General features: G+C 44.9%; 1 protein-coding gene and 1 long non-coding RNA gene across 8 annotated transcripts in view; one reads left to right on the forward strand and one right to left on the reverse strand.

The window, feature by feature from the left end:
* LOC125455499 (autophagy-related protein 2 homolog B-like) overlaps positions 1-23,938 on the forward strand; it is a 127,117-nt gene that overhangs the window by 92,156 nt on the left and 11,023 nt on the right. For all 6 annotated transcript variants that reach the window (XM_059648896.1, XM_059648900.1, XM_059648899.1 and 3 more), the window contains 7 exons: positions 1,506-1,607; positions 1,915-1,999; positions 3,769-3,967; positions 8,283-8,352; positions 12,373-12,455; positions 14,817-14,938; positions 16,437-16,591. In XM_059648896.1, the coding sequence (XP_059504879.1) occupies positions 1,506-1,607; positions 1,915-1,999; positions 3,769-3,967; positions 8,283-8,352; positions 12,373-12,455; positions 14,817-14,938; positions 16,437-16,591 (816 nt within the window). The remainder of the gene's footprint in view (positions 1-1,505; positions 1,608-1,914; positions 2,000-3,768; positions 3,968-8,282; positions 8,353-12,372; positions 12,456-14,816; positions 14,939-16,436; positions 16,592-23,938) is intronic.
* The window catches only part of LOC132210053 (uncharacterized), a 32,082-nt gene continuing 15,640 nt past the window's right edge, over positions 7,497-23,938 (reverse strand). For both annotated transcript variants that reach the window (XR_009446211.1, XR_009446212.1), the window contains 3 exons: positions 21,540-21,598; positions 15,599-15,758; positions 7,497-7,757 (listed from right to left, as the gene is read on the reverse strand). This is a non-coding gene — a long non-coding RNA (uncharacterized LOC132210053). The remainder of the gene's footprint in view (positions 7,758-15,598; positions 15,759-21,539; positions 21,599-23,938) is intronic.

The raw sequence follows: 23,938 nt of genomic DNA on the forward strand, positions 1-23,938 counted from the left end.
GGGTACAATGGATACAATATACCACATTAGCAGATGTGCAGGTGAACCTCTGCTTAATATGGAATGTCATCTTGGGGCCTGGGATAGGGGTGAGGGAGGAAGTGTGGGGGCAAGTGTAGCATTTCCTGCGGTTGCAGGGGAAGGTGCCAGGTATGGTGGGGTTGGAGGGCAGTGTGGAGCGAACAAGGGAGTCACGGAGGGAGTGGTCTCTCCTGAAAGCAGACAAGGGTGGGGATGGAAAAATGTCTTGGGTGGTGGGGTCGGATTGTAGATGGCGGAAGTGTCGGAGGATGATGCTTTGATATCTTGGATTCTCCAGCATCTGCAGTTCCCATTATCTCTGAATTTTTATGGCAATCTGTTAGTTTATGATCACAATGAATTCTAGATTGATTGATTAATTGAATTTAAATTCCTTCAGCTGCCGTGATGGTATTTGAACTCCTGTCTCTGAAGTAGTGGTCCTGTTTGAATCCCTTTTGTAATTTTGAGTACTTTTGAGAACATCTTTAAGTCTTTTACACTGATGGAATATAAGCAATGAGGTTGTAGACTTGCTCGCCGAGCCGGTGTGTTTGATTACAGATGTTTTGTCACCCTGCTAGGTTACGTTGTCAGTGCGCCTCTGGTGAAGCGTCAGTATTCAGTCCCGTTTGTTATTTATATGCTTCAGTTTGCTGAGGTGGTTAGCATCACTCCTGCTTCTGTTTTTCAAACCTGACATACAAACCACTGAAAAACCAAACTGGAAGTGATACCAACCACCCCAGCAAACTGAAACACACAAATAACAAATAGGACAGTACATCAACTCTTCACTGGCGGCGCACTGACAATGTTACCTAGCAGTGTGACAAGAGATTCACACGGATGGTCCCTGGAATGGTAGGCCTAACATACGATGAACGGCTGAGGATCCTGGGATTGAATTCATTAGAGTTTAGAAGGTTGAGGGGAGATCTAATAGAAACTTACAAGATGATGCATGCCTTAGAAAGGGTGGACACTGGGAAGTTGTTTCCATTAGACCGGGAGACTAGGATCCGTGGGCACAGCCTTAGAGTTAGAGGGGGTAAATTTAAAACGGAAACAAGGAGACATTTCTTCAGCTAGAGTGTGGTGGGCTTGTGGAATTCATTGCCACGGAGCACAGTGGAGGCTGGGACATTAAATGTCTTCAAGGCAGAGATTGATTAATTCCTTGTGAGATCAAGAATTTAAGGCTACGGGGAGAGTGCAGGGAGGTGGAGTTGAAATGCCCATCAGCTATGATTAAATGGCAGAGTGGACTCAATGGGCCGAATGGCCTTATTTCCACTCCTATGTCTTATGGTCTTAAAACATCGGCGACCAAACCCACCAGCTCGGTGAGCATGACTACAACCTCATCCGCAACCTGAGCTACAAATCTTCTCAGAAACTTTGAATATAAGCCATGTTTATGCACATCGTATTGCTTTTGTAATACAAAGCATGACAGTAACCTTTCAATATCTCTTCTTCAGCTAGCTATTAAGGCATTACACGTGAGACCAGATTCCACTCAGATGCCTCGTGAGTGCTGTTTACGCATCACACTTATGCCCCTTCGACTAAACATCGATCAGGTTAGTAAAAAGGATGGGGAGAGATGCCCATGCCCTAATCCTATTCTTTCCACCATGCCATGAAGGAGTTAATTCTGAGCTAATCTACGAGAAGGGTTTTTCCTGAACCAGTGTAAAGCCCTTGGGTTCACCAGCTTGGCCCTGATTAGTCAGTCTCTGTACAACAGTTGTGCGTAGGATGATGGATAGGGATATGTGTCAGTTCTTGTTCACTATGCTAACAGACTTAGCACACTTTTGATCCTCCTGATTTTTGTTTTGTAAGCTGTTTCTGATAGATTTTTGGTTTCCCTCTGTCCACGTTTAGGATGCATTGTTTTTCTTGAAGGACTATTTTACCAGCCTGGCTGCCGAGGTAGAGCTGTTAATTCCTCCAGATCCTGTACAAGAGGGTGAGTATCAATATCTGGCAGTCAGATTAAAGATGGAGTTCCTAAACACAGCTGTCAGGAATGAAAATGGGTTGGAGGAGAGGAAAGAAACTCATATGTCAGATGTCCTACAGCTACTTTAAACTTAATGAACTGGTTTGGATGTACTTGCCATTGTAATACAGGATATTCAACAGGTAATCTATGCACAGTAAGGTCCCATTAAAATCTTTGAATCCCCCTCCCCAACTCATCTGATTCAACATCCTCACCCTGCTCCAAGGGCTTGCTTGCGGCCTTCAATCTCCTACCTGAGGCCTAGCCTCACCCATTCTGTACCACGTTCAGTTCCAGGGTCTTGTACCATTCTTTGGAACTCATCCTAATTTTAATTCAGTTTCTTAAAATTTTATCTTGCTAGGACTTCTTCATTCGTTGTACAAATTGAGTTGTTTGTTAATGTCCTTTAGGAAAAGGGATCTACCATACTTACCCAGCCTAGGACCATAATTGACTGTGGTCCCTGCACCAATGTGGTTAACCCTAACCCTAACCCTAGGTGAGGTGATGCACTTTGGTAGGAGTAACCGGAAGGCAAAGTACTGGGCTAATGGTAAGATTCTTAGTAGTGTAGATGAGCAGAGAGTTCTCGGTGTCCATGTACACAGATCCTTGAAAGTTGCCACCCAGGTTGACAGGGCTGTTAAGAAGGCACACAGTGTTTTAGCTTTTATTAATAGAGGGATCGAGTTCCGGAACCAAGAGGTTATGTTGCAGCTGTACAAAACTCTGGTGCGGCCGCACTTGGAGTATTGCGTACAGTTCTGGTCACTGCATTATAAGAAGGATGTGGAAGCTTTGGAAAGGGTGCAGAGGAGATTTACTAGGATGTTGCCTGGTGTGGAGGGAAGGTCTTACGAGGAAAGGCTGAGGGACTTGAGGCTGTTTTCATTAGAGAGAAGAAGGTTGAGAGGTGACTTAATTGAAACATATAAAATAATCAGAGGGTTAGATAGGGTGGATAGGGTGAGCCTTTTTGCTAGGATGGTGACGGTGAGCACGAGGGGCATAGCTTTAAATTGAGGGGTGAAAGATATAGGACAGATGTCAGAGGTAGTTTCTTTACTCATAGAGTAGTAAGGGAATGGAACGCTTTGCCTGCAATGGTAGTAGATTCAAGTCGTCATTGGATAAGCATATGGACATACATGGAATAGTGTAGGTTAGATGGGCTTGAGATCGCTATGACAGGTCGGCACAACGTCGAGGGCCGAAGGGCCTGTACTGTGCTGTAATGTTCTATGTTCTATAACTACCCCCTTGAGTGACCAAGGGAAACAGCAAGCGCTGTCAATGGGGGATGAGCAACGAATGCCGACCTTACCATTGCTGCCAATATCCTGAAAATGTTTTATTTTAAAAGGATTCTGCGTGAGGCTGAGCCCTGTCTTTGAGAGAGAATTTTTTCTTTAAGCTGAACACAGTCAGATAACAATAAGTTCCTATCAATGCCGTCTGGGTTGAACGTGGGGCATAAGTTGGTGAAGCAGAGGTTGACGGTGGTACGAAATCTCCCTGCTTCTGATTGCTGAGGATTAGATAGAAAAATAAGCAAGATAAAAAGCAATTGGTGCGAACAGATCTCCATCCATTTTTTCTTGGCTGCTTGTCATGTTTATTCACCATGAAGTTTAGGGACATTATTTGAGATTCACTTACTTGAAATATAGGAAAGCAGCTTGTGTTACCATTACTGCATGAATGACATTTTCTGTATCTCTTGTCCCCAGTGAGAAAAACTGCTCCTGGAACAGACATCAGCAGCAGCCTTTCCAAAAATGGAATCAGTGCTGCAGACCATGGACCCATTATTACTGTACCAGGTCACAGCAAACACAGGCTGGATCCTTTGACTGCTGCGAGCAGAGTGCCAGTCAGTGAGCCAGAGGGTGTCTCGGTGCCATTTGGGGACCAGCCAATCTTCTTCCGGTAAGCCTCACAATGGGATGGTGTCAAGCATTTCTGATAGTCCTTATTATTTGAGTGCTAAGGTGTAAGAAAAGTAAAGCCAAGCAATAGAACATAGAACTGTACAGGCCCTTTTGGCCTACCATGTCTGTGCCAACTATGATGCCATTCCAAAATAATCCCATGAGTGCCTTTTAAACATTGCTATTGTCTGTGCTTCTACCACCTCCTTTGGCATGTTCCAGGCATCTACCGCCGTCTGTATAAAAAAATTTACCTCACATAATCCTCGCAGCTTAAACCCATGTCCCCTATTATTTGACAGTTTCATCCTAGGAGAAAGATTCCGACCATCCATCCTATCCATGCCTGTCATAATTTTATATATTTCTATCAGGTCGCCCCTCAGTCTCTGACACTGTAGCAAAAACAATGCATGTTAGGTGTACAAGGTAATGAGAGGCACGGATAGTCGATAGCCAGAGACTTTTCCCCAGGGCAGGATTGACTGCTACGAGGGGTCATAGTTTTAAGGTGTTAGGAGGAAGGTATAGAGGAGACGTCAGAGGGAGGTTCTTCACCCAGAGAGTTGTGAGCACATGGAATAGTTTACCAATGGTAGTCGTGGAAGCAGAGTCATTAGTGACATTTAAGCGACTGCTGGACATGCACATGGACAGCAGTGAATTGAGGGGAATGTAGGTTAGGTTATTTTATTTTTGGATTAGGAATATTCCACAGCACAACATCGTGGGCCGAAGGGCTTGTACTGTGCTGTACTTTTCCATGTTCTATGTTTTATCTACCTCTCGTTATAGCTAATATACTCCAATCCAGACAACGAACTGGTAAACAGCTTTGGCGCCCTCCCCAAAGCCTCCACATCCTTCCTATAATAGTGTGATGACCAGAACTGCACACACTACTCCAAATGTGGCCTGACTTAAGCCTCATACAGCTGTAACATGACTTGCCAACTTTTATACTTAGTGCTCCAACTAATGAAGGCAAGTATGCTTTATGCCTTATTTATCACCTTATCCTGTCTTGTTGCCACTTTTAGGGAGCAATTAACTTACATTCCATAATTCCTCTGTATATCAATGCTTCCAAGAATCCTATAATTTACTGTGTGTTTTACTCTTGAATTTAACCTCCTGAAATACATCATCTCACACTTGTCTGGATTAAACTCCATCTGCTTTTTCTTCACCCAACTTTCTAAGTGGTCTGTATCCTGCTGTATCCTTTAATAACCATCCTCACTATCTACAACTCCAAATTTTGTCATCTGCAGACTTATTAATCAGACCACCGACTTTTCATCCAAATCATTTACATATACATTACAAACAGCAGAGGTCCCAGTACTGATCCTTGTTGAACAACACTGGACACAGACCTCCGCAACTATCCTTTGTCTTCTATCACCTAGTGGATTTTGTATCTAATGTGCCAAATCACCACGGATCTGATATGATGTAATCTTCTGGATCAGCCAACCGTGAGGGACTGTCAAATGCTGTAATAAAGTCCATGTAGACTACATCCCTTGTGACATCCCAATTCTCATCAGTCATCATTAATACTTGCTCAAAAAACTAAATCAAGTCTGTGAGACAAGACTTCGCTCACATGAAGCCATGCTGACTATCCTTAATAAGTCCAATGCAAAAGCTGTTTACCAGGACGTTGTCTGGATTGGAGTATATTAGCTATAAGGAGAGGTAGATAAAACATAGAACATAGAACATAGAAAAGTACAGCACAGTACAGGCCCTTCGGCCCACGATGTTGTGCTGTGGAATATTCCTAATCCAAATCCAGGGTGGATAGGGAGAGCCTTTTTCCTAGGATGGTGACGGCGAGCACGAGGGGGCACAGCTTTAAATTGAGGAGTGAAAGATATAGGACAGATGTCAGAGGTAGTTTCTTTACTCAGAGAGTAGTAAGGGAATGGAACGCTTTGCCTGCAACGGTAGTAGATTCGCCAACTTTAGGTACATTTAAGTCGTCATTGGATAAGCATATGGACGTACATGGAATAGTGTAGCTTAGCTGGGCTTGAGAATCGGTATGACAGGTCGGCACAACATCGAGGGCCGAAGGGCCTGTACTGTGCTGTAATGTTCTATCCTTCTCCAAAGGCAAGTAAATCCTGTCCCAAAGAATCTTATTTTTAAGTTCTCTCCTGTGGCCTTGCTATATTAGCCCTCTGAGGTGTCCTCTTTTCGTACAACTGTGACATTCTCCTTAATCAATAATGCAACTCCCTGCAACCCTTCTACATCCCTCTCTCTTGCCCTCTCTAACCCTTGGAACCTTGAACTGCCAGTCCTGCCCTTTTCTCAGCTAAGTTTCTGTAATAGTTGTAATATTGTTGTCCTATGTACTAATCCAGATACTGAGTTCATTTGCCTTACCTGTTGTATTCTTTGTATTAAAATAAATACATTTCAGACCAATAGTCCTGCTGTGTTCATTAACTTGGCTCTGCCTGCTCATTTCCAGACAAAGAGAATTATAAAGCAGAGACCTTATGTTAGACTGGTTTAGAATCTTACTTAGAGGCAACACCTTGTTTGCTGTGAATAATTCTGGCCAATATATTACAAAAATTATATTGAGGCACCGGATACAAGAAATAATACACATGGCTAATTAATGGAAGGCAGAGAGTTTGGATAAAGGGGGTCATTTTCAGGATGAGATTTGTGTGTGGGCCACAGTTATTTACAATATATATAATGATTTTGTTGAGGAACATTAACGTACTATTGCCAGGTTTGCAGATGACAGAAACATAGGTGAGAAGGCAGATATTGAGGGTAACAGTGCGTTTGTGGAAGATTTAGACAGGTTAAGGTGAGTAAGCAAAAACTTGGGAGGATTAAATATAATATGTAGAAATGCGAGGTAATGCAGTTTGGCAGGAAGAATGGAGGAGCTGATATTCTTTTAAGTAGAGATAGACTTTAGGAAGCTCAGCACAGGGATTTGGGAGTTCTCTTCCATGAATTACAAAAAGCTAGCATCCGAGTTCAGTGGATAACAGGGATGGCAAATAGAATGCTGGCCTTTATTTCAAAGGGTATAGAGTATAAAAATAGGGAAGTCTTGCTAGAACTGTACAAGGCACTAGTCAGACCACAGCTTGAACACTGTGAAAAATTTGTGTCCCTTATCGAAGGTGAGATATACTGGCATTAGAGGCAGATCAGAGAAGGTTCACTAAGTTGATCCCAGGTATAGAGGATTTGTCTCATGAAGAAAAGTTGAGTAGATTAGGCCTGTACTTATTGAGGATTGGAAAAATGGGGGTGACCTTATTGAAAGATAAAAGACCATGTTGAAGATTCTTAGGGGGTTTGACAGGTTAGGTGCTGAGAGGTTGCTTTCACCTTGTGGAAGTATCTGGGACCTGAGAACATAATTCTGAAGTAAAGGGTTGCACATTTAAGGCAAAGATGAGAATTTCTTCCCACTGAGAGTAGTGAATTTGTTGAATCCTTTACCACAACAGCTGTCAAGGATGGATCATTTAAATATATTCACGGCTGAGAAAGATAGAGCTTTAATCATGAAGGGAATCAAGAGCAATGCGAAAAAGATGGGAAAGTAGAGTTGAGGATTTCAGTCATGAGCTGACTGAATCTTCGAGCAGACTCACTTGTCCTAATAGTCTACGTCTGCTCCTTCAGCTTATCGTCTTTTGCTTGGGCTCTTTAGAGAAGGACAGTCTAAGGGTGACCTGCTGGTGGTCTTCAGCGGAGCCATTCTGGTTGTGTGCTTGTCTTTCAATTAAAAAACCCTGTGGAGAGATACATTTTAGTCATCATAGCAAATTGTTTGCATGCTTGAATGTGTGAAAGTTAATTAGCAACCATACACATCCAGAGCAGGAGGAGGCTATTTCGCTCCTTGAACCCACTCTGCCATTCAATAAATAGTGGCTGACCTAATTGTAACTTCAAAATAACATTCACACCTATCCCTGATAACATTTCACTTCTTTGCTTAACAAGAATCTATCGATTTCTGCCTTAAAAATATTCAAGGCCTCTGCTTCCACTACCTTTTGAGAATAGCGTTCCAAGAGACTTCCTCCTCATCTCTATGAAATGGGCAAACCCTGAATAATGGCCGCTAATTCTAGATTCCCCCAAAGAGGAAACCTCCTGTCTATATTTATCTTGTCAAGACTCATCAGGATTTCAAATGTTTCAACCAAATCAACCCTTACCCTTCTTAACTGAAATTGAGCATGTGGCTTGGCCGTCTGTTTTCAAAAGACCTCAACTGTATTTGCTGACAGTGAATTCCATTTTCATTCCAGGGAATTTCGCTTCACGTCAGAGGTGCCAATCCGACTGGATTATCATGGCAAGCACATGTCCATGGATCAAGTAAGTTGAGAGAATTTGGGATTAATGTTTGGTTTGTGCCATGTTTGTATGGTAGAATTCATTTGTTGAACAAATATGAAACAAGTGTAGTTCAGTCTCATCTATTATATTTGAGATTATTCAGTTTTTCCAATTTGTATTACTCTGTGGGGAAGTACGTCTACAGTTCAAGATCTGATGTCACCACCATGGTAGCACCAGGTGAAGACAACTCCTCCCCTCTGCCCCCAAAAGCAAACAGAGACCACATGCCTTCCTTGCCATTATGGTGTGCCAGCGGAGGTGGTAGACGCAGACACGTTAGCGTCTTTTAAGATATATTTGGACAGGTACATGGATGGGCAGGGAGCAAATGGACACAGACCCTTAGAAAATAGATGACAGGTTAGACAGAGGATCTCGATCGATGCAGGCTTTGAGGGCCGAAGGACCTGTTCCTGTGCTGTAATTTTCTTTGTTCTTTATTATCCATCCTTTTAGATGTCAGTAGTGCAAAAGATGGGCGACACGGTGGCTCAGTGGGTTAGCACTATTGCCTCACAGTGCCAGGGACCCAGGTTCGATTCCAGGCTTGGGCAACTGTCTGTGTAGAGTTTGCACATTTTGCCGTATTTGTGTGGGTTTCCTGCTATTGTCCAAAGATGTGCATATAGAATTGCCCATTGTGTTCAGCAATGTGCAGGCTAGGTGTGTTAGCCATAGGAAATGCAAGGTTACAGGGAAAGGGTAGGGGAGTGGGACTGGGTGGAATGCTCTTTGGAGGGTCAGTGTGGGCTTGATGGGCTGAAAGACCTGCTCCCCTACTATAGGGATACTGTGTCATACTTTCAAAAGTTAGGGGGAGAAAACAGGAGATTTCCATCAGATAATGGTGCTAGTTAATGAGCAGCTGCAGAGCTGGGCTGAGAGGTGGCAAATGGAGTTTAATGCAGACAAGTGTGAGGTGATGCACTTTGGTAGGAGTAACCAGAAGGCAAAGTACAGGGCAAATGGTAAGATTCTTAGCAGTGTAGATGAGCAGAGAGATCTCGGTGTCCATGTACACAGGTCCTTGAAAGTTGCCACCCAGGTTGACAGGGCTGTTAAGAAGGCAGACAATGTTTTAGCTTTTATTAATAGAGGGATCGAGTTCCAGAACCGAGGGGTTATGCTGCAGCTGTACAAAACTCTGGTACGGCCGCACTTGGAGTATTGTGTACAGTTCTGGTCACCGCATTATGAGAAGGATGTGGAAGCTTTGGAAAGGGTGCAGAGGAGATTTACTAGAATGTTGCCTGGTATGGAGGGAAGATCTTACGAGGAAAGGCTGAGGGACTTGAGGCTGTTTTCATTAGAGAGAAGAAGGTTGAGAGGTGACTTAATTGAAACATATAAAATAATCAGTGGGTTAGATAGGGTGGATAGGGAGAGCCTTTTTCCTAGGATGGTGACGGCGAGCACGAGGGGGCATAGCTTTAAATTGAGGGATGAAAGATATAGGACAGATGTCAGAGGTAGTTTCATTACTCAGAGAGTAGTAAGGGAATGGAACGTTTTGCCTGCAACAGTAGTAGATTCACCAACTTTAGGTACATTTAAGTCGTCATTGGATAAGCATATGGACGTACGTGGAATAGTGTAGGTTAGATGGGCTTGAAATCGATATGACAGGTCGGCACAACATCAAGGGCCGAAGGGCTTGTACTGTGCTGTAATGTTCTATGTTCTAATGGTGCTAGTTAATGAGCAAGTGTAGGCCAAATGACCATCTCCTCTGCTATAACACTTCTGTGATGTAGATCAACCTTTGTTTCATTGAATGAGAGAGCAGGCTTGAGGGAGTAAACAGTATTCAGTATAACACCTTCCCTGATCTTGGGATATTGCAAAGCCAGTGAATTATCTTTTAAAAATATTTGATGTTCCAGTTTGGGAAATGTGGCTGTCAGTTTGCACACAGCAAGCATTACAGTGAGGTAAATAACCAGACAATATGTTTTACTGATGTTTTTTGAGAAAAAGATGTTGACTGGTGAGAACCCTCTTGTTCGCCTTTTGAAATGCTGAAGTTTGTATTGGGGAAGCAATGGCCTAGTGGTATTATCACTGGACTGTTAATCCGGAGATCGAGATAACGTTCTAGGGAACCTGGGGTCAAATTCTGCCACAACAGATGGTAGAATTTGAATTCAATAAATATCTGGAATTAAAAACCTAATGGCAACCGTGAATCCGTTGTCAATTGTCAGAAAAACCAATCTGGTTCATTAATGCCCTTACCTGGGCTGGCCTACATGTGATTCAAGACCCAATATGGTTGACTCTTAACTGCCCTTTGAGCAATTAGGGATGGGCAATAAATGCTGCCTGGCCAGCGACACCCTCATCCCATGAACAAATAAAGAAAAAAAATCCACCTGAAGAAGTAGAGTGCACCTAGTTTCATTTAGTGCATGGCATCTCCAGTGGTACGGCACTTTCTCAGTACTGGGATGAATATCACCTGTGTTTCCGGGCTAAAGACTTTGAAATGGGGCTTAAATTCACAACTTTCAATCCCATTAGGATGCAACCTACTGAGCTGATTAAACAAGTAAACAGTTGAACATGAGAAAGAGTGAGTTAGAACAAGGACATAGAATCACAGATAACAAAGTGTGGAGCTGGATGAACACAACAGGCCAAGCAGAATCTCAGGAGCACAAAAGCTGACGTTTCGGGCCTAGACCCTTCTCTCTGATGAAGGGTCTAGGCCCGAAACGTCAGCTTTTGTGCTCCTGAGATGCTGCTTGGCCTGCTGTGTTCATCCAGCTTCACACTTTATTATCTTGGATTCGCCAGCATCTGCAGTTCCCATTATCACTCATAGAATCACAGAATGGTTAGAGCACAGAAGGAGTCCATCATATTCCTGCAAGGTCTCTATAAGAGAGTATGCTGCCTTGTCTTTTCCCTATAGGCCTGGAAAATAATCAGATAATTATCAAATCCTCTTTTGAAACCCAAGGTTAAATCTTCCTCAATCACAGTTGGGCAGTGTATTCCAGATCCTAACTACTTGCTGCATGAAAAGAAAATCTCATGTTGCCTTTGTTTCCTTTAAGTATTGCTTTAAATCAGTGCCATCTGGTTCTCAACCCTTCCCCCAGTGGAAACAGTTTCTTAAAATCCATTTGTCAAGGGCAGCACAGTGGCTGGGTGGTTAGCACTGCTGCCTCACAGTGCCAGGGACCCAGGTTCAATACTACCCTTGATTACACATTCTCCCTGTGTCTGCGTGGGTTTCCTCTGGGTGCGCCGGTTTCCTCCCACCATCCAAGGATGTACAGCCTAGGATTCGCCATGCTAAATTGCCCATAATTGTTCAGGGATGTGTAGATTAGGTGGATTTTAGGGGGATGGGTCTGGTTGGAATGTCTGACGGTAAGTGTGGAGTTGTTGGGCTGAAGGGCCTGTTTCCACACTAGGGATTCTGTGAAATGTCTTCTCAGCCTTGTCTTTAAGGAGAACATTTACAGCTTTTTCATTCTGTCTATTTAACTTAAGCTACTTGTCCCTGGAACCATGCTTGTTAATTGTTGTACATACTTGCTAATGCCTTCACATCCTTCCTGAAATGTGATGCTCAGAATTGTACGTAATAGTCCAGTCAAGGCTGAATCTGTTTTATAAGGGTTCACCATAATTTAATGCTTTTATCCAGTCGTCCTGTGTCTATACAGCCCAGGATCCTGTTTGACTCATTAACCACAGTCACAATCTACCCTGCCATCTTGAACAATTTGTACATACAGATCTCAGGCTCTTCTCTTCTCCCCCCACCACTCACACACACTTGGATCTGTGTTCTTTATTACATTACCCCTCTTCATTGTTCCTGCCAAAATGAATCAATCTAACCCTGACTTCGCTGTTTGTTTAGCTGTGGTCACTGGAGAAAACTCATTCCTGGTCAAGGACTTACGAAATTGTTCTGTTGGGTTCAATGCAGCCTGATCACGAAGTCCACAAAGCTCTTATCTCCATATTTCTATCTTACAGGGTACCTTAGCAGGGATCCTAATTGGACTGGCTCAACTGAACTGCTCAGAGTTGAAGTTGAAAAGGTTGTGTTACAGACATGGGTAAGAGTGCAGAGTGTCTGAGTAATATCACTCCATCTAATATTGCTCTCACCATTCCGAATGAATGTTACAGTGCTTAGATGTACCTCTTGGCTAGGATCAGAACGATACCCTCTGACTTCCTTTTTTTGTGGGGTTGAAGGGAGCATCACCTCATTGCCGAGTGGAGGAAATGGTAGTGACTGCTTATGGGGACCTTTCAGGATCTAATTTGCTTCTTGGAGGCTTTTGCACTGTGGTATTCAATCATCTATGCAGTGGTGGAAACCGTGGAATCAATAAGCCACAGCATCACCTTTAGGTGGACCAATGTAGTTGCAGTCTCCGTCAATTGTCTTCAGCCTCAAAGGTTGATCTGCTAATCTCTGTGATACCTAACTCAAACTTCCACCTGGGGTCTGGGCATTCCCAGTTCCTTCCTTTTCCTATCAGGGCTAGTGTTCAACACCCACCCAGTCAAACCCATCATTGAACCTGGAACAAGAACAAAAGCAAAGTTGCTGGAAAAGCTCTGCAGGTCTGGCAGCGTCTATGAAGGAGAAAACAGAGTTCACGTTTCGGGTCCAGTGACCCTTCCTCCGTACTGATGGTGGCTGGGAAAACATCAGTTTATATGCAGAAAATAGGGAGGTGGGTGGGGTAGGGAGTAAACAGGATAGAGCCCAAAGAGAGAGAAAGACAGTTGGACAGACAAAGGAATTGCTAATGATCAGGCTGGGAGGGTGAACAGCTGTTAATGGGCACTGTTAGTGACTAACAACAGGGGGTGTGTAGTGGCAGGCTATGTGGTAATAAGGCCTGGTGTGTGGGGTGGGGGGGGCGCTGGGACATGGGAGAGTTTAGGCCCTAAAAGTATTGAACTCAATATTGAGTCTGGTGGGCTGAAAGGTCCCCAAGCAGGAAGTGTTATTCCTCCAGCTTGCGTTGGGCTTTACCAGAACACCGTAGCAAGCCAGAGACAGAGATGTTGGCCAGGGAGCAGTGTAGTGCATTTAGGTGACAGGCCACAAGGTAGTTCAGGGTCTTTTTTGCGAGCAGAACAAAGATGTTCTGTGAAGCGATCGCCAAGTCTACACTTCGTTTCCCCAGTGTAGAGGAGACCATGTTGTGAGCAGCGAATGCAGCAGACTAGATTTTTAGAAGTGCAGGGAGTTGTTTCAGGTTTTGCTTCATTTGGAAGGTATGTTTTGGCCCTTGGATACTGGGGAGGGAGGAGGTAAATGGGCAGGTGTTGCACCTTCACTGGTTACAGGGGAAGGTGCTGTAGGGCTGTGGGGAGGTGTTGGGGATGAAGGAAGCGTGGACCATGGTTTCCTGGAGGGAATGGTCCCTGTGGAATGCGGACAAGGGAGGGGAAGGGTTTATGTGTCTGGTGGTGGCATCTTGCTGGAGGTGGTGGAAATGGCGTCTGATGGTCTTCTAGATGTGGATGCTGGTGGGATGGTGGGTGAGGATAAGGGGAACCCTATCGCTGTTGCGTGAGGGAAGAGAGGGGTGAGGGCGGAAGACCAGGAGATGGGTCAGACATGGCTGAGGGCCCTGTCGACAACGGGCCTGGGGAATCCTCGGTTAATGAAGAAGGTGGATGTTTCAGAAGCTCCCTTGTCGAAGTTGGCCTCATCTGAACATATGTGACGGAGACGGAGGAACTGAGAGAATGGGATGGAGTCTTTACAGGAAGTGGGGTGTGAGTAGTCCAGGTAACTGTGGGAGTCGGTGGGTTTGTAATGGATATTAGTGGCCATTCTATCCCCAGAAATGGAAACAGAAATGTCGAGGAAGTGAAGGGAAGAGTAAGAGTTACACCAGCTGAAAGTGAGGGCAGAATGGAAATTGGAGGCAAAATTGATGAAGTTTTCCAATTCTAAATGAAAGAGGGAAGCAGCACCGATGATATCATCGATGTATCGGAGAACGAGTTGTGGGTGGGGGCCGGAATAGGACTGGAACAAGGAATGTTCCACACACCCCACGAAGAGACAGGCATAACTAGGGCCCATGTAGGTATCCATGGCAACCCCTCTTACCTGAAGAAAATGAGAGGAGTTGAAACAGAACTTGTCGAGGGTGAGGACAAGCTCGGCCAAGTGGAGGAGGGTGGTGGTGGATGGGGATGGTTCAGGTCTTTGCTCCAGGAAGAAGTGGAGAGTCCTAAGACCCTCCTGGTGGGGAATGAATGTGTAAAGGGATTGCTCATCCATGGTAAAGAGGAGGTGGCTGGAGCTGGTAAACTGGAAGTTTTGAAACTGGCATAAGGCATCAGATGAATCATGGATGTATGTGGGTAGTGATTGGACCCAGGGGAGAAGACTGAGTCAAGGTAGGGTCCAGGTCATTGAACCTGTGTGGTTTTTTCTGCAGATTGCTGGGAGTGGACAAGCTCATCTCCTATGCACTGAATGAGTGGCTAACTGACATCAGGAAAAATCAGCTGCCTGGTATTTTTGGCGGTGTGGGACCCATGCATTCCTTGGTACAATTAGGTGAGTGTTGGCAATACAAATGATGCTGAACAGCTCATAATGTAGGACAGGGAATCGTGGTTCCTTATCCTAGCGAGCTGACTGTCTCCTGAGGTGGTCAATGTCTGTTTTTAATTTACACCCTATGACGCTGAGGCAAGCCCCAACATTAGAGTAATAAATAGATTCAAACTCCAAACTAATCCCACAATATTAGTAGCCTACGGGTTACTATTCATCAGAAATTGTACAGGAATATCCATATCAGTACTGTGGCTATGAGAGCAGGTCAGAGGCTGGGAATTCTGTGGCGGGTAATTACCTCATGTCCACCATCTACAACACACAAGGCAGGAGTATGATGGAATACTCACCACCAGTGTTTCCTCTCATTTTCTTAACAGCTGTGCAAGCTTCCAAGGCGCATACACATTGTGAGCATTGCTGTCCCCTCGACAAGATGGGTGCAGCTCCAGTAGCACTTGTGAGGCATGATAAAGGTCAGGTGATGGCCTAGTGGTATTATCGCTGGACTGATAATACAGAAACCCAGATAACGTTCTGGGGACCTGGGTTCGAATCCAACCACAGCAGATGGTGGAATTTGAATTCAATAAAATATCTGGAATTAAGAGTCTAATGATAACCATGAATCCATTATCGATTGTTGGGAAAACCCACCTGGTTCACTCATGCCTTTTAGGGAAGGAAACTGCCATCCTTACATGGTCTGGCCTACGTGTAACTCCAGACCCAGAGCCATGTGGTTGACTCTTAACTGCTGCCCTCTGGTCAATTAGGGATGGGCAATAAATGCTGCCTCGCCAGCGACACTCTCATCCTGTCAATGAATAAAGGAAAAATAAGTCATCTAGAGCCAGCTGCTACATTAACACACACCATTGCATTCTTTGGACGAAGAAAACAGGGAAATGGTATTCGGTTAGAGAAGATGACCCATCACATGAAGTAATATAAATTTGCAAGGCAGTTACATAATCTCCATTACTTTTTATGATCTGTTCCAAGCTGTACGATTCACAGCTAATCGTACAGTGAGGTGATAGCCTGGTGGTATCATCACTGCACTCTTAAACCAGAAACCCAGGTATTGTTCTGGGGACCTGGGTTCAAACCATTAAAAAATAACAATCTTGCATTAAGAATCTAATGATGACCATCAAACCACTGTCAATTGTCAGGAAAAACCCATCTGGTTCATTAATGCCCTTTTAAGGAAAGAAATTGCCATCCTTACCTGGTCTGGTCTACATGTGACTCCAGACCCACAGCAATGTGGTTGACTCTTAACTGCCATATGGGATGGGTAATAAATGCTGGTCTAGCCAGCGACGTCATTATTCCATGAATGAATTTTTTAAAAAAATGCAATGGATGGAGAAGGAATTTGGATTAATATTTAATGTCTGTGGAGCAGGAAGAAAATTTTAAACTCTGCAGTAAATGGGAAATGGTTACAGAATATTCAACCAGGTGACTTTTCCCTTTTTTTGCTTAGTTCAAGGACTGAAGGACCTGGTCTGGCTGCCCATAGAGCAGTATCGTCGGGATGGACGCATCGTGAGAGGCCTCCAACGAGGAGCAGCTTCATTCGGGACTTCCACTGCTATGGCTGCCTTAGAGCTGACAAATCGCCTCGTACAGACCATACAGGTAATGGGATTTCTTCCGACAGGAAAGGGTCTGTGGAAGTGGCCATCATTTGTCATCAGCCTAGATAATAAAATGTGAGCCTGGATGAACACAGCAGGCAAAGCAGCATCTCAGGAGCACAAAAGCTGATGTTTCGGGCCTAGACCCTTCATCGGAGAGGGAACTGGAATAAATAGGGAGAGAGGGGGAGGCGGACCGAAGATGGAGAGTAAAGAAGATAGGTCGAGAGAGTATAGGTGGGGAGGTAGGGAGTGGATAGGTCAGTCCAGGGAAGACGGACAGGTCAAGGAGGTGGGATGAGGTTAGTAGGTAGATGGGGGTGCGGCTTGGGGTGGGAGGAAGGGATGGGTGAGAGGAAGAACCGGTTAGGGAGGCAGAGACAGGTTGGACTGGTTTTGGGGTGCAGTGGGTGGGGGGGAAGAGCTGGGCTGGTTGTGTGGTGCAGTGGGGGGAGAGGACAAACTGGGCTGGTTTAGGGATGCAGTTGGGGAAGGGGAGATTTTGAAACTGGTGAAGTCCACATTGATACCATTAGGCTGCAGGGTTGCCAGGCGGAATATGAGTTGCTGTTCCTGCAACCTTCGGGTGGCATCGTTGTGGCACTGCAGGAGGCCCATGATGGACATGTCATCTAGAGAATGGGAGGGGGAGTGGAAATGGTTTGCGACTGGGAGGTGCAGTTGTTTGTTGCGAACTGAGTGGAGGTGTTCTGCAAAGCGGTCTCCAAGCCTCCGCTTGGTTTCCCCAATGTAGAGGAAGCCACACCGGGTACAGTGGATGCAGTATACCACATTGGCAGATGTGCAGGTGAACCTCTGCTTAATGTGGAATGTCATCTTGGGGCCTGGGATAGGGGTGAGGGAGGAGGTGTGGGGGCAAGTGTAGCATTTCCTGCTGTTGCAGGGGAAGGTGCCGGGTGTGGTGGGGTCAGAGGGCAGTGTGGAGCGAACAAGGGAGTCACGGAGAGAGTGGTCTCTCCGGAAAGCAGACAGGGGTGGGGATGGAAAAATGTCTTGGGTGGTGGGGTCGGATTGTAAATGGCGGAAGTGTCGGAGGATGATGCATTGTATCCGGAGGTTGGTAGGGTGGTGTGTGAGAACGAGGGGGATCCTCTTTGGGCGGTTGTGGCGGGGGCTGGGTGTGAGGGATGTGTAGCGGGAAATACGGGAGACGCGGTCAAGGGCGTTCTCGATCACTGTGGGGGGAAAGTTGCGATCCTTGAAGAACTTGGACATCTGGGATGTGCGGGAATGGAATGTCTTATAGTGGGAGCAGATGCGGCGGAGGTGGAGGAATTGGGAATAGGGGATGGAATTTTTGCAGGAGGGTGGGTGGGAGGAGGTGTATTCTCGGTAGCTGTGGGAGTCGGTGGGCTTGAAATGGACATCAGTTACAAGCTTTCCGTCGCAGTTCCCATTATCTCTGATCAGTTACAAGCTGGTTGCCTGAGATGGAGACTGAGAGGTCCAGGAAGGTGAGGGATGTGCTGGAGATGGCCCAGGTGAACTGAAGGTTGGGGTGGAAGGTGTTGGTGAAGTAGATGAACTGTTCGAGCTCCTCTGGGGAGCAAGAGGCGGCGCCGATACAGTCATCAATGTACCGGAGGAAGAGGTGGGGTTTGGGGCCTGTGTAGGTGCGGAAGAGGGACTGTTCCACGTAACCTACAAAGAGGTTCTCTTTGGGCGGTTGTGGCGGGGGCGGGGTGTGAGGATGCAAACCAGTCGCAAACCATTTCCACTCCCCCTCCCATTCTCTCGATGACATGTCCATCATGGGCCTCCTGCACTGCCACAATGATGCCACCCGAAAGTTGCAGGAACAGCAACTCATATTCCGCCTGGCAACCCTGCAGCCTAATGGTATCAATGTGGACTTCACCAGTTTCAAAATCTCCCCTTCCCCCACCGCATCCCTAAACCAGCCCAGTTCGTCCCCTCCCCCCACTGCACCACACAACCAGCCCAGCTCTTCCCCCCCCACCCACTGCATCCCAAAACCAGTCCAACCTGTCTCTGCCTCCCTAACCGGTTCTTCCTCTCACCCATCCCTTCCTCCCACCCCAAGCCGCACCCCCATCTACCTACTAACCTCATCCCACCTCCTTGACCTGTCCGTCTTCCCTGGACTGACCTATCCCCTCCCTACCTCCCCACCTATACTCTCTCGACCTATCTTCTTTACTCTCCATCTTCGGTCCGCCTCCCCCTCTCTCCCTATTTATTCCAGTTCCCTCTCCCCATCCCCCTCTCTGATGAAGGGTCTAGGCCCGAAACGTCAGCTTTTGTGCTCCTGAGATGCTGCTTGGCCTGCTATGTTCATCCAGCCTCACATTTTATTATCTTGGAATTCTCCAGCATCTGCAGTTCCCATTATCTCTGATATCATTTGTCATCAGCCTGTCCAGTTTGCACTGGAATTCTATCTTGTGGATCATCTACTTGGTGAAGGAATGAATTGTGTAATTTTTCTTCCTTCATTCATTCTTCAACAAAATTGGAGATTATTACACATTTGTGGATGCCTTAAAATGAGTGTCTTGCTCGACACAGATCAGAGAGCAATTAGTGTCAGTTTGAAGGAATACATAAGCCAGATTGATTAAACAGGTAGTTTGAAATAAAACACAGAATGCAGGAACATCTCAGCAAGTTGGACAGCATCTGTGGAGGGAGAAACAGAATTGACGTTTTGAGTGCTCTGAGTTTTCTTCAGTACTGAAGGGGCATTAACGTGATTTTTTTATGTTCTTCACCAAGGTCAAGGAGGAGCGAGTGGAACAAATTGTGAATGAGTCCAGAGCAAAAGGTGTCGGGCATGCTAATGGTGGTAAATGAGTGATTGAAATGTAAACTTTGTTAATGAGAGGTGTGACTAAGAAAATGTAGGCCAGCTCAGCCAACAGCAAAACAAGAAATGAGTGTTGGAGGTGGATTAAACAAAATGGAGGACAGTGTTCATGGCCTGAAATTGATTAACTTGATGTTGAATCCTGAAGGCTGTAAAATGCCTAAGCAGAAAATTAGGTGATGTTCTTCCAGATTGCAGCCTAGATTTCCTTCTTTATAAAGGAACCAATTGAGTTATTATAACGGTCTGACAACTTCATGGTCACTTTGACTCTAGCTTTACATTTCTTCAAATTTTTGTGCTGAATTAAAACGTTTATGAATTTTAAGCCAGGTTTTCAGTATTGCTACTGTAGGCTCCTGTATTATCAGTGGAATCCTTTATTGTTTTATATTTATTTAAATGTCCAGTTATTAAATGGGTATTTTCATTTTTTTAATATTTTGCACCGATATTGAGTAAATCCAGTAGAATAAGAGATTCTGTCTCTGGCACTTCTTTCCACAGAGATGAGACATTTTGATTTGTTTAGCACTAGACCTTGCTTGTCACTTGCTCTCAAAGCGTCCTTGTTTAGCTTCAGGTTCATAATTATCTTGCATAATTTTAGACAGTTAATTAAGCATGATAATTTAGTTATTACAGTGTACAGAGGTACAGACTTGATAACAAGTTCATAATACTGACTCATGGGATGAGGGAGTTTTTGAGGAGTGTTTGGACCAGTTGAGCCTTTATCTACTGAATAGGAGATGAATTTTAATGAAACATTGAAGATTCTGAAGGGATTTTGACAGGGCAGATGGTAAAGTGATATTTCCCATTGTAGGAGAGACTAGAACTAGGGAAAATAATTGAAACATAAGGGGCATTTAAATTGGACATGAGGAAATTGTTTCCCTGAGGGTTGAGAGTCTGTGCAACTCTTATTCATTCAGCAGAGGGCAGTTAGCGTCAATCACATTACTAAGGGTCTGGAGTCACATGTAGGCCAGACCAGAATGGAAGTTTCCTTCTCTAAAGGATATTTGTGAACCAGATGGGTTTTCTCCCCCAACAATCAACAATTAGATGGTACTGGCCTAATGCTTTAGACACCAGTTTCTGTGAAATACAACCTGAGAGCAGACCAAGTGCCAGCACAGTGAGGTTTCGTTTTTCAGTATGACATCATTCTTGTAGTGCTGCTACCTTCCCTCCATGAGCTTTGAAATCAATCACACGCCTACACATGGCCTTATTTTAATAACTCTGTTGTCATTTGTAACAGCAAAGTACCATTATAATATGTCTGAAAACTATCGACACCTGCTGTTATCTAAAAATGTTCACATTAAAACAATGTACAAACTGGGCAAACAGCCCTGCATCTGGAAACTGTGATGTGCAGAACCTCCCAATTATGAACAATTCATGACCCAGAGCATTCACATTACAACATCCCAAAGTAAACAAAACACTTCTGCCTGTCCTTTACTGTCTCAGAAACAAGTTTTCAGGATGTAATCCTTGCTGACATTTACCTTGTTTGGTATTTTATACTACCTGATGGCCATTGAACATAGAACAATGGAGGCTTCTGGTTAATATCCTGGTAAATAATCAGCTATGTTACCAGTGATTTTATCTTTCACTGTCTTTGTGATCTTTGCTCTTCATGCACATTAGCTTCATTTTTTCCTGAAGTATCATGATGGTGAATGTTAGCAGTGAGTAACTCACCTGATTCCCCACAGCATGCCAGTAGCCTACAAGGCATAATTCAGGAGTGGGATGGAATACACCTCATTTACCTGGATGACTGTAACTCCAATACCACTCAATGCGATTGACACGATCCAGGACAAAACAGCCCACTTGATTGGCACAAACATCCACTCCCTCCACCAAACCCATGACCACTTCCACCTAAAAGGCCAAGGGCAGACACATTGAATACTACCACCTGCAAATCCCTCCCCAAGACACTCACTGTCCTGACTTGGAAATATTTCATTGTTCCTTAAGTGTTATTGAGTCAAAATCCTGGAATTCCCTCCTTAAAGGCATTGTAAGTCAACCTACAGCACTTGGACTGCGGCAGTTCAAGAAGAGAGCTCACCATCAGCTTTTTGAGGGCATCCAGGGATGGGTTCAGGCACAGCCAGTAACATCCACAATCTGTGAATTAATGAAAAAATTACTTTACTTTATTAATTACTTTAAACTACAGTACTCAATATGTGTCCTCCAATATTATCCTTCAGATGAGCTTCCATGCAAATACTTGTGCCATCACTAAGACAAACTCTTTCCATTTAGAACATAGAACAATACAGTGCAGAACAGGCCCTTTGGCCCTCGATGTTGCGCCGACCTAGAACATAGAACAATACAGTGCAGAACAAGCCCTTCGGCCATCTGTTGCGCCGACCTGTGAACTAATCTAAGCCCCTCCCCCTACACTATCCCATCATTATCCATATGCATATGCTTATCCATATGCTAAGAAAGCAGAGGTCGGCAGATTTTGGAAAAGTGCGGACGTAGTAGGGTTGTTGTAATGGGTGACTTTAACTTTCCTAATATTGATTGGAACCTCCTTCGAGCAGAAGATTTGAATGGAGCTGTTTTTGTAAGGTGTGTTCAGGAGGGTTTCCTAACTCAGTACGTTGACAGGCCGACGAGGGGAGAGGCCATTCTAGACTTGGTGCTCGGAAACGAGCCGGGGCAGCTATCAGATCTTGTGGTGGGAGAGCATTTTGGTGATAGTGACCATAACTGCCTCACATTCAACATAGCTATGGAGAAGGAGAGGATTCGGCAAAATGGGAGGATATTTAATTGGGGAAGAGGAAACTATGATGCGATTAGACATGAGTTAGGAAGCATGGACTGGGAGCAGTTGTTCCATGGTAAAGGCACTATAGACATGTGGAGACTGTTTAAGGAACAGTTGTTGCGAGTGATGAATAAATATGTCCCTCTGAGACAGGCAAAAAGGGGTAAGATAAAGGAACCTTGGATGACGAGAGTGGTGGAGCATCTCGTCAAAGGGAACAAGGTAGCTTACATAAGGTGGAGGAAGCTAGGGTCAAGCTCAGCTCTAGAGGATTACAGACAGGCGAGGAAAGAGCTCAAAAATGGTCTGAGGAGAGCCAGGAGGGGGCACAAGAAAGGCTTGGTAGAACGGATTAGGAAGAATACAAAGGCATTTTACACTTATGTGAGGAATAAGAGAATGGTTAAAGAAAGAGTAGGGCCGATCAGGGATAGCATAGGGAACTTGTGTGTGGAGTCTGAGGAGGTAGGGGAAACCCTAAATGAGTTTTTTGCCTCTGTCTTTACGAAAAAAACGAACTTTGTCGTGAATGAAACCTTTGAAGAGCAGGTGTGCATGCTGGAATGGATAGAGATAGAGGAAGCTGATGTGCTGAAAACCTTGTCAAACATTAAGATTGACAAGTCGCCAGGCCCAGACCAGATTTGTCCTTGGCTGCTTTGGGAAACGAGAAATGCAATTGCTTTGCCACTTGCAAAGATCTTTGCATCCTCGCTCTCCACTGGAGTCGTACCTGAGGACTGGAGAGAGGCAAATGTAATTCCTCTCTTCAAGAAAGGAAATAGGGAAATCCCCGGCAATTACAGACCAGTAAGTCTCACGTCTGTCGTCTACAAGGTGTTAGAAAGGATTCTGAGGGATAGGATTTATGACCATCTGGAAGAGCATGGCTTGATTAAATGCAGTCAACACGGCTTTGTGAGGGGCAGGTCATGCCTCACAAACCTTATCGAGTTCTTTGAGGATGTGACTGGAAAAGTTGATGAGGGTCGAGCTGTGGATGTGGTGTATATGGACTTCAGCAAGGCATTTGATAAGGTTCCCCATGGTAGGCTCATTCAGAAGGTCAGGAGGAATGGGATACAGGGGAACTTAGCTGTCTGCATACAGAATTGGCTGGCCAACAGAAGACAGCGAGTGGTAGTAGAAGGAAAATATTCTGCCTGGAAGTCAGTGGTGAGTGGTGTTCCACAGGGCTCTGTCCTTGGGCCTTTACTGTTTGTAATTTTTATTAATGACTTGGATGAGGGGATTGAAGGATGGGTCAGCAAGTTTGCAGACGACACGAAGGTTGGAGGTGTCGTTGACAGTATAGACGGCTGTTGTAGGCTGCAGCGGGACATTGACAGGATGCAGAGATGGGCTGAGAGGTGGCAGATGGAGTTCAACCTGGATAAATGCGAGATGTTGCATTTTGGAAGGTCGAATTTGAAAGCTGAGTACAGGATTAAGGATAGGATTCTTGGCAGTGTGGAGGAACAGAGGGATCTTGGTGTGCAGATACATAGATCCCTTAAAATGGCCACCCAAGTGGACAGGGTTGTTAAGAAAGCATATGGTGTTTTGGCTTTCATTAACAGGGGCATTGAGTTTAAGAGTCATGAGGTCTTGTTGCAGCTCTATAAAACTTTGGTTAGACCGCACTTGGAAAACTGCGTCCAGTTCTGGTCGCCCTATTA

This window comes from Stegostoma tigrinum, chromosome 10 (genome assembly GCF_030684315.1).
Source record: "Stegostoma tigrinum isolate sSteTig4 chromosome 10, sSteTig4.hap1, whole genome shotgun sequence".
In the NCBI taxonomy this organism is placed as follows: Eukaryota; Metazoa; Chordata; class Chondrichthyes; order Orectolobiformes; family Stegostomatidae; genus Stegostoma; species Stegostoma tigrinum.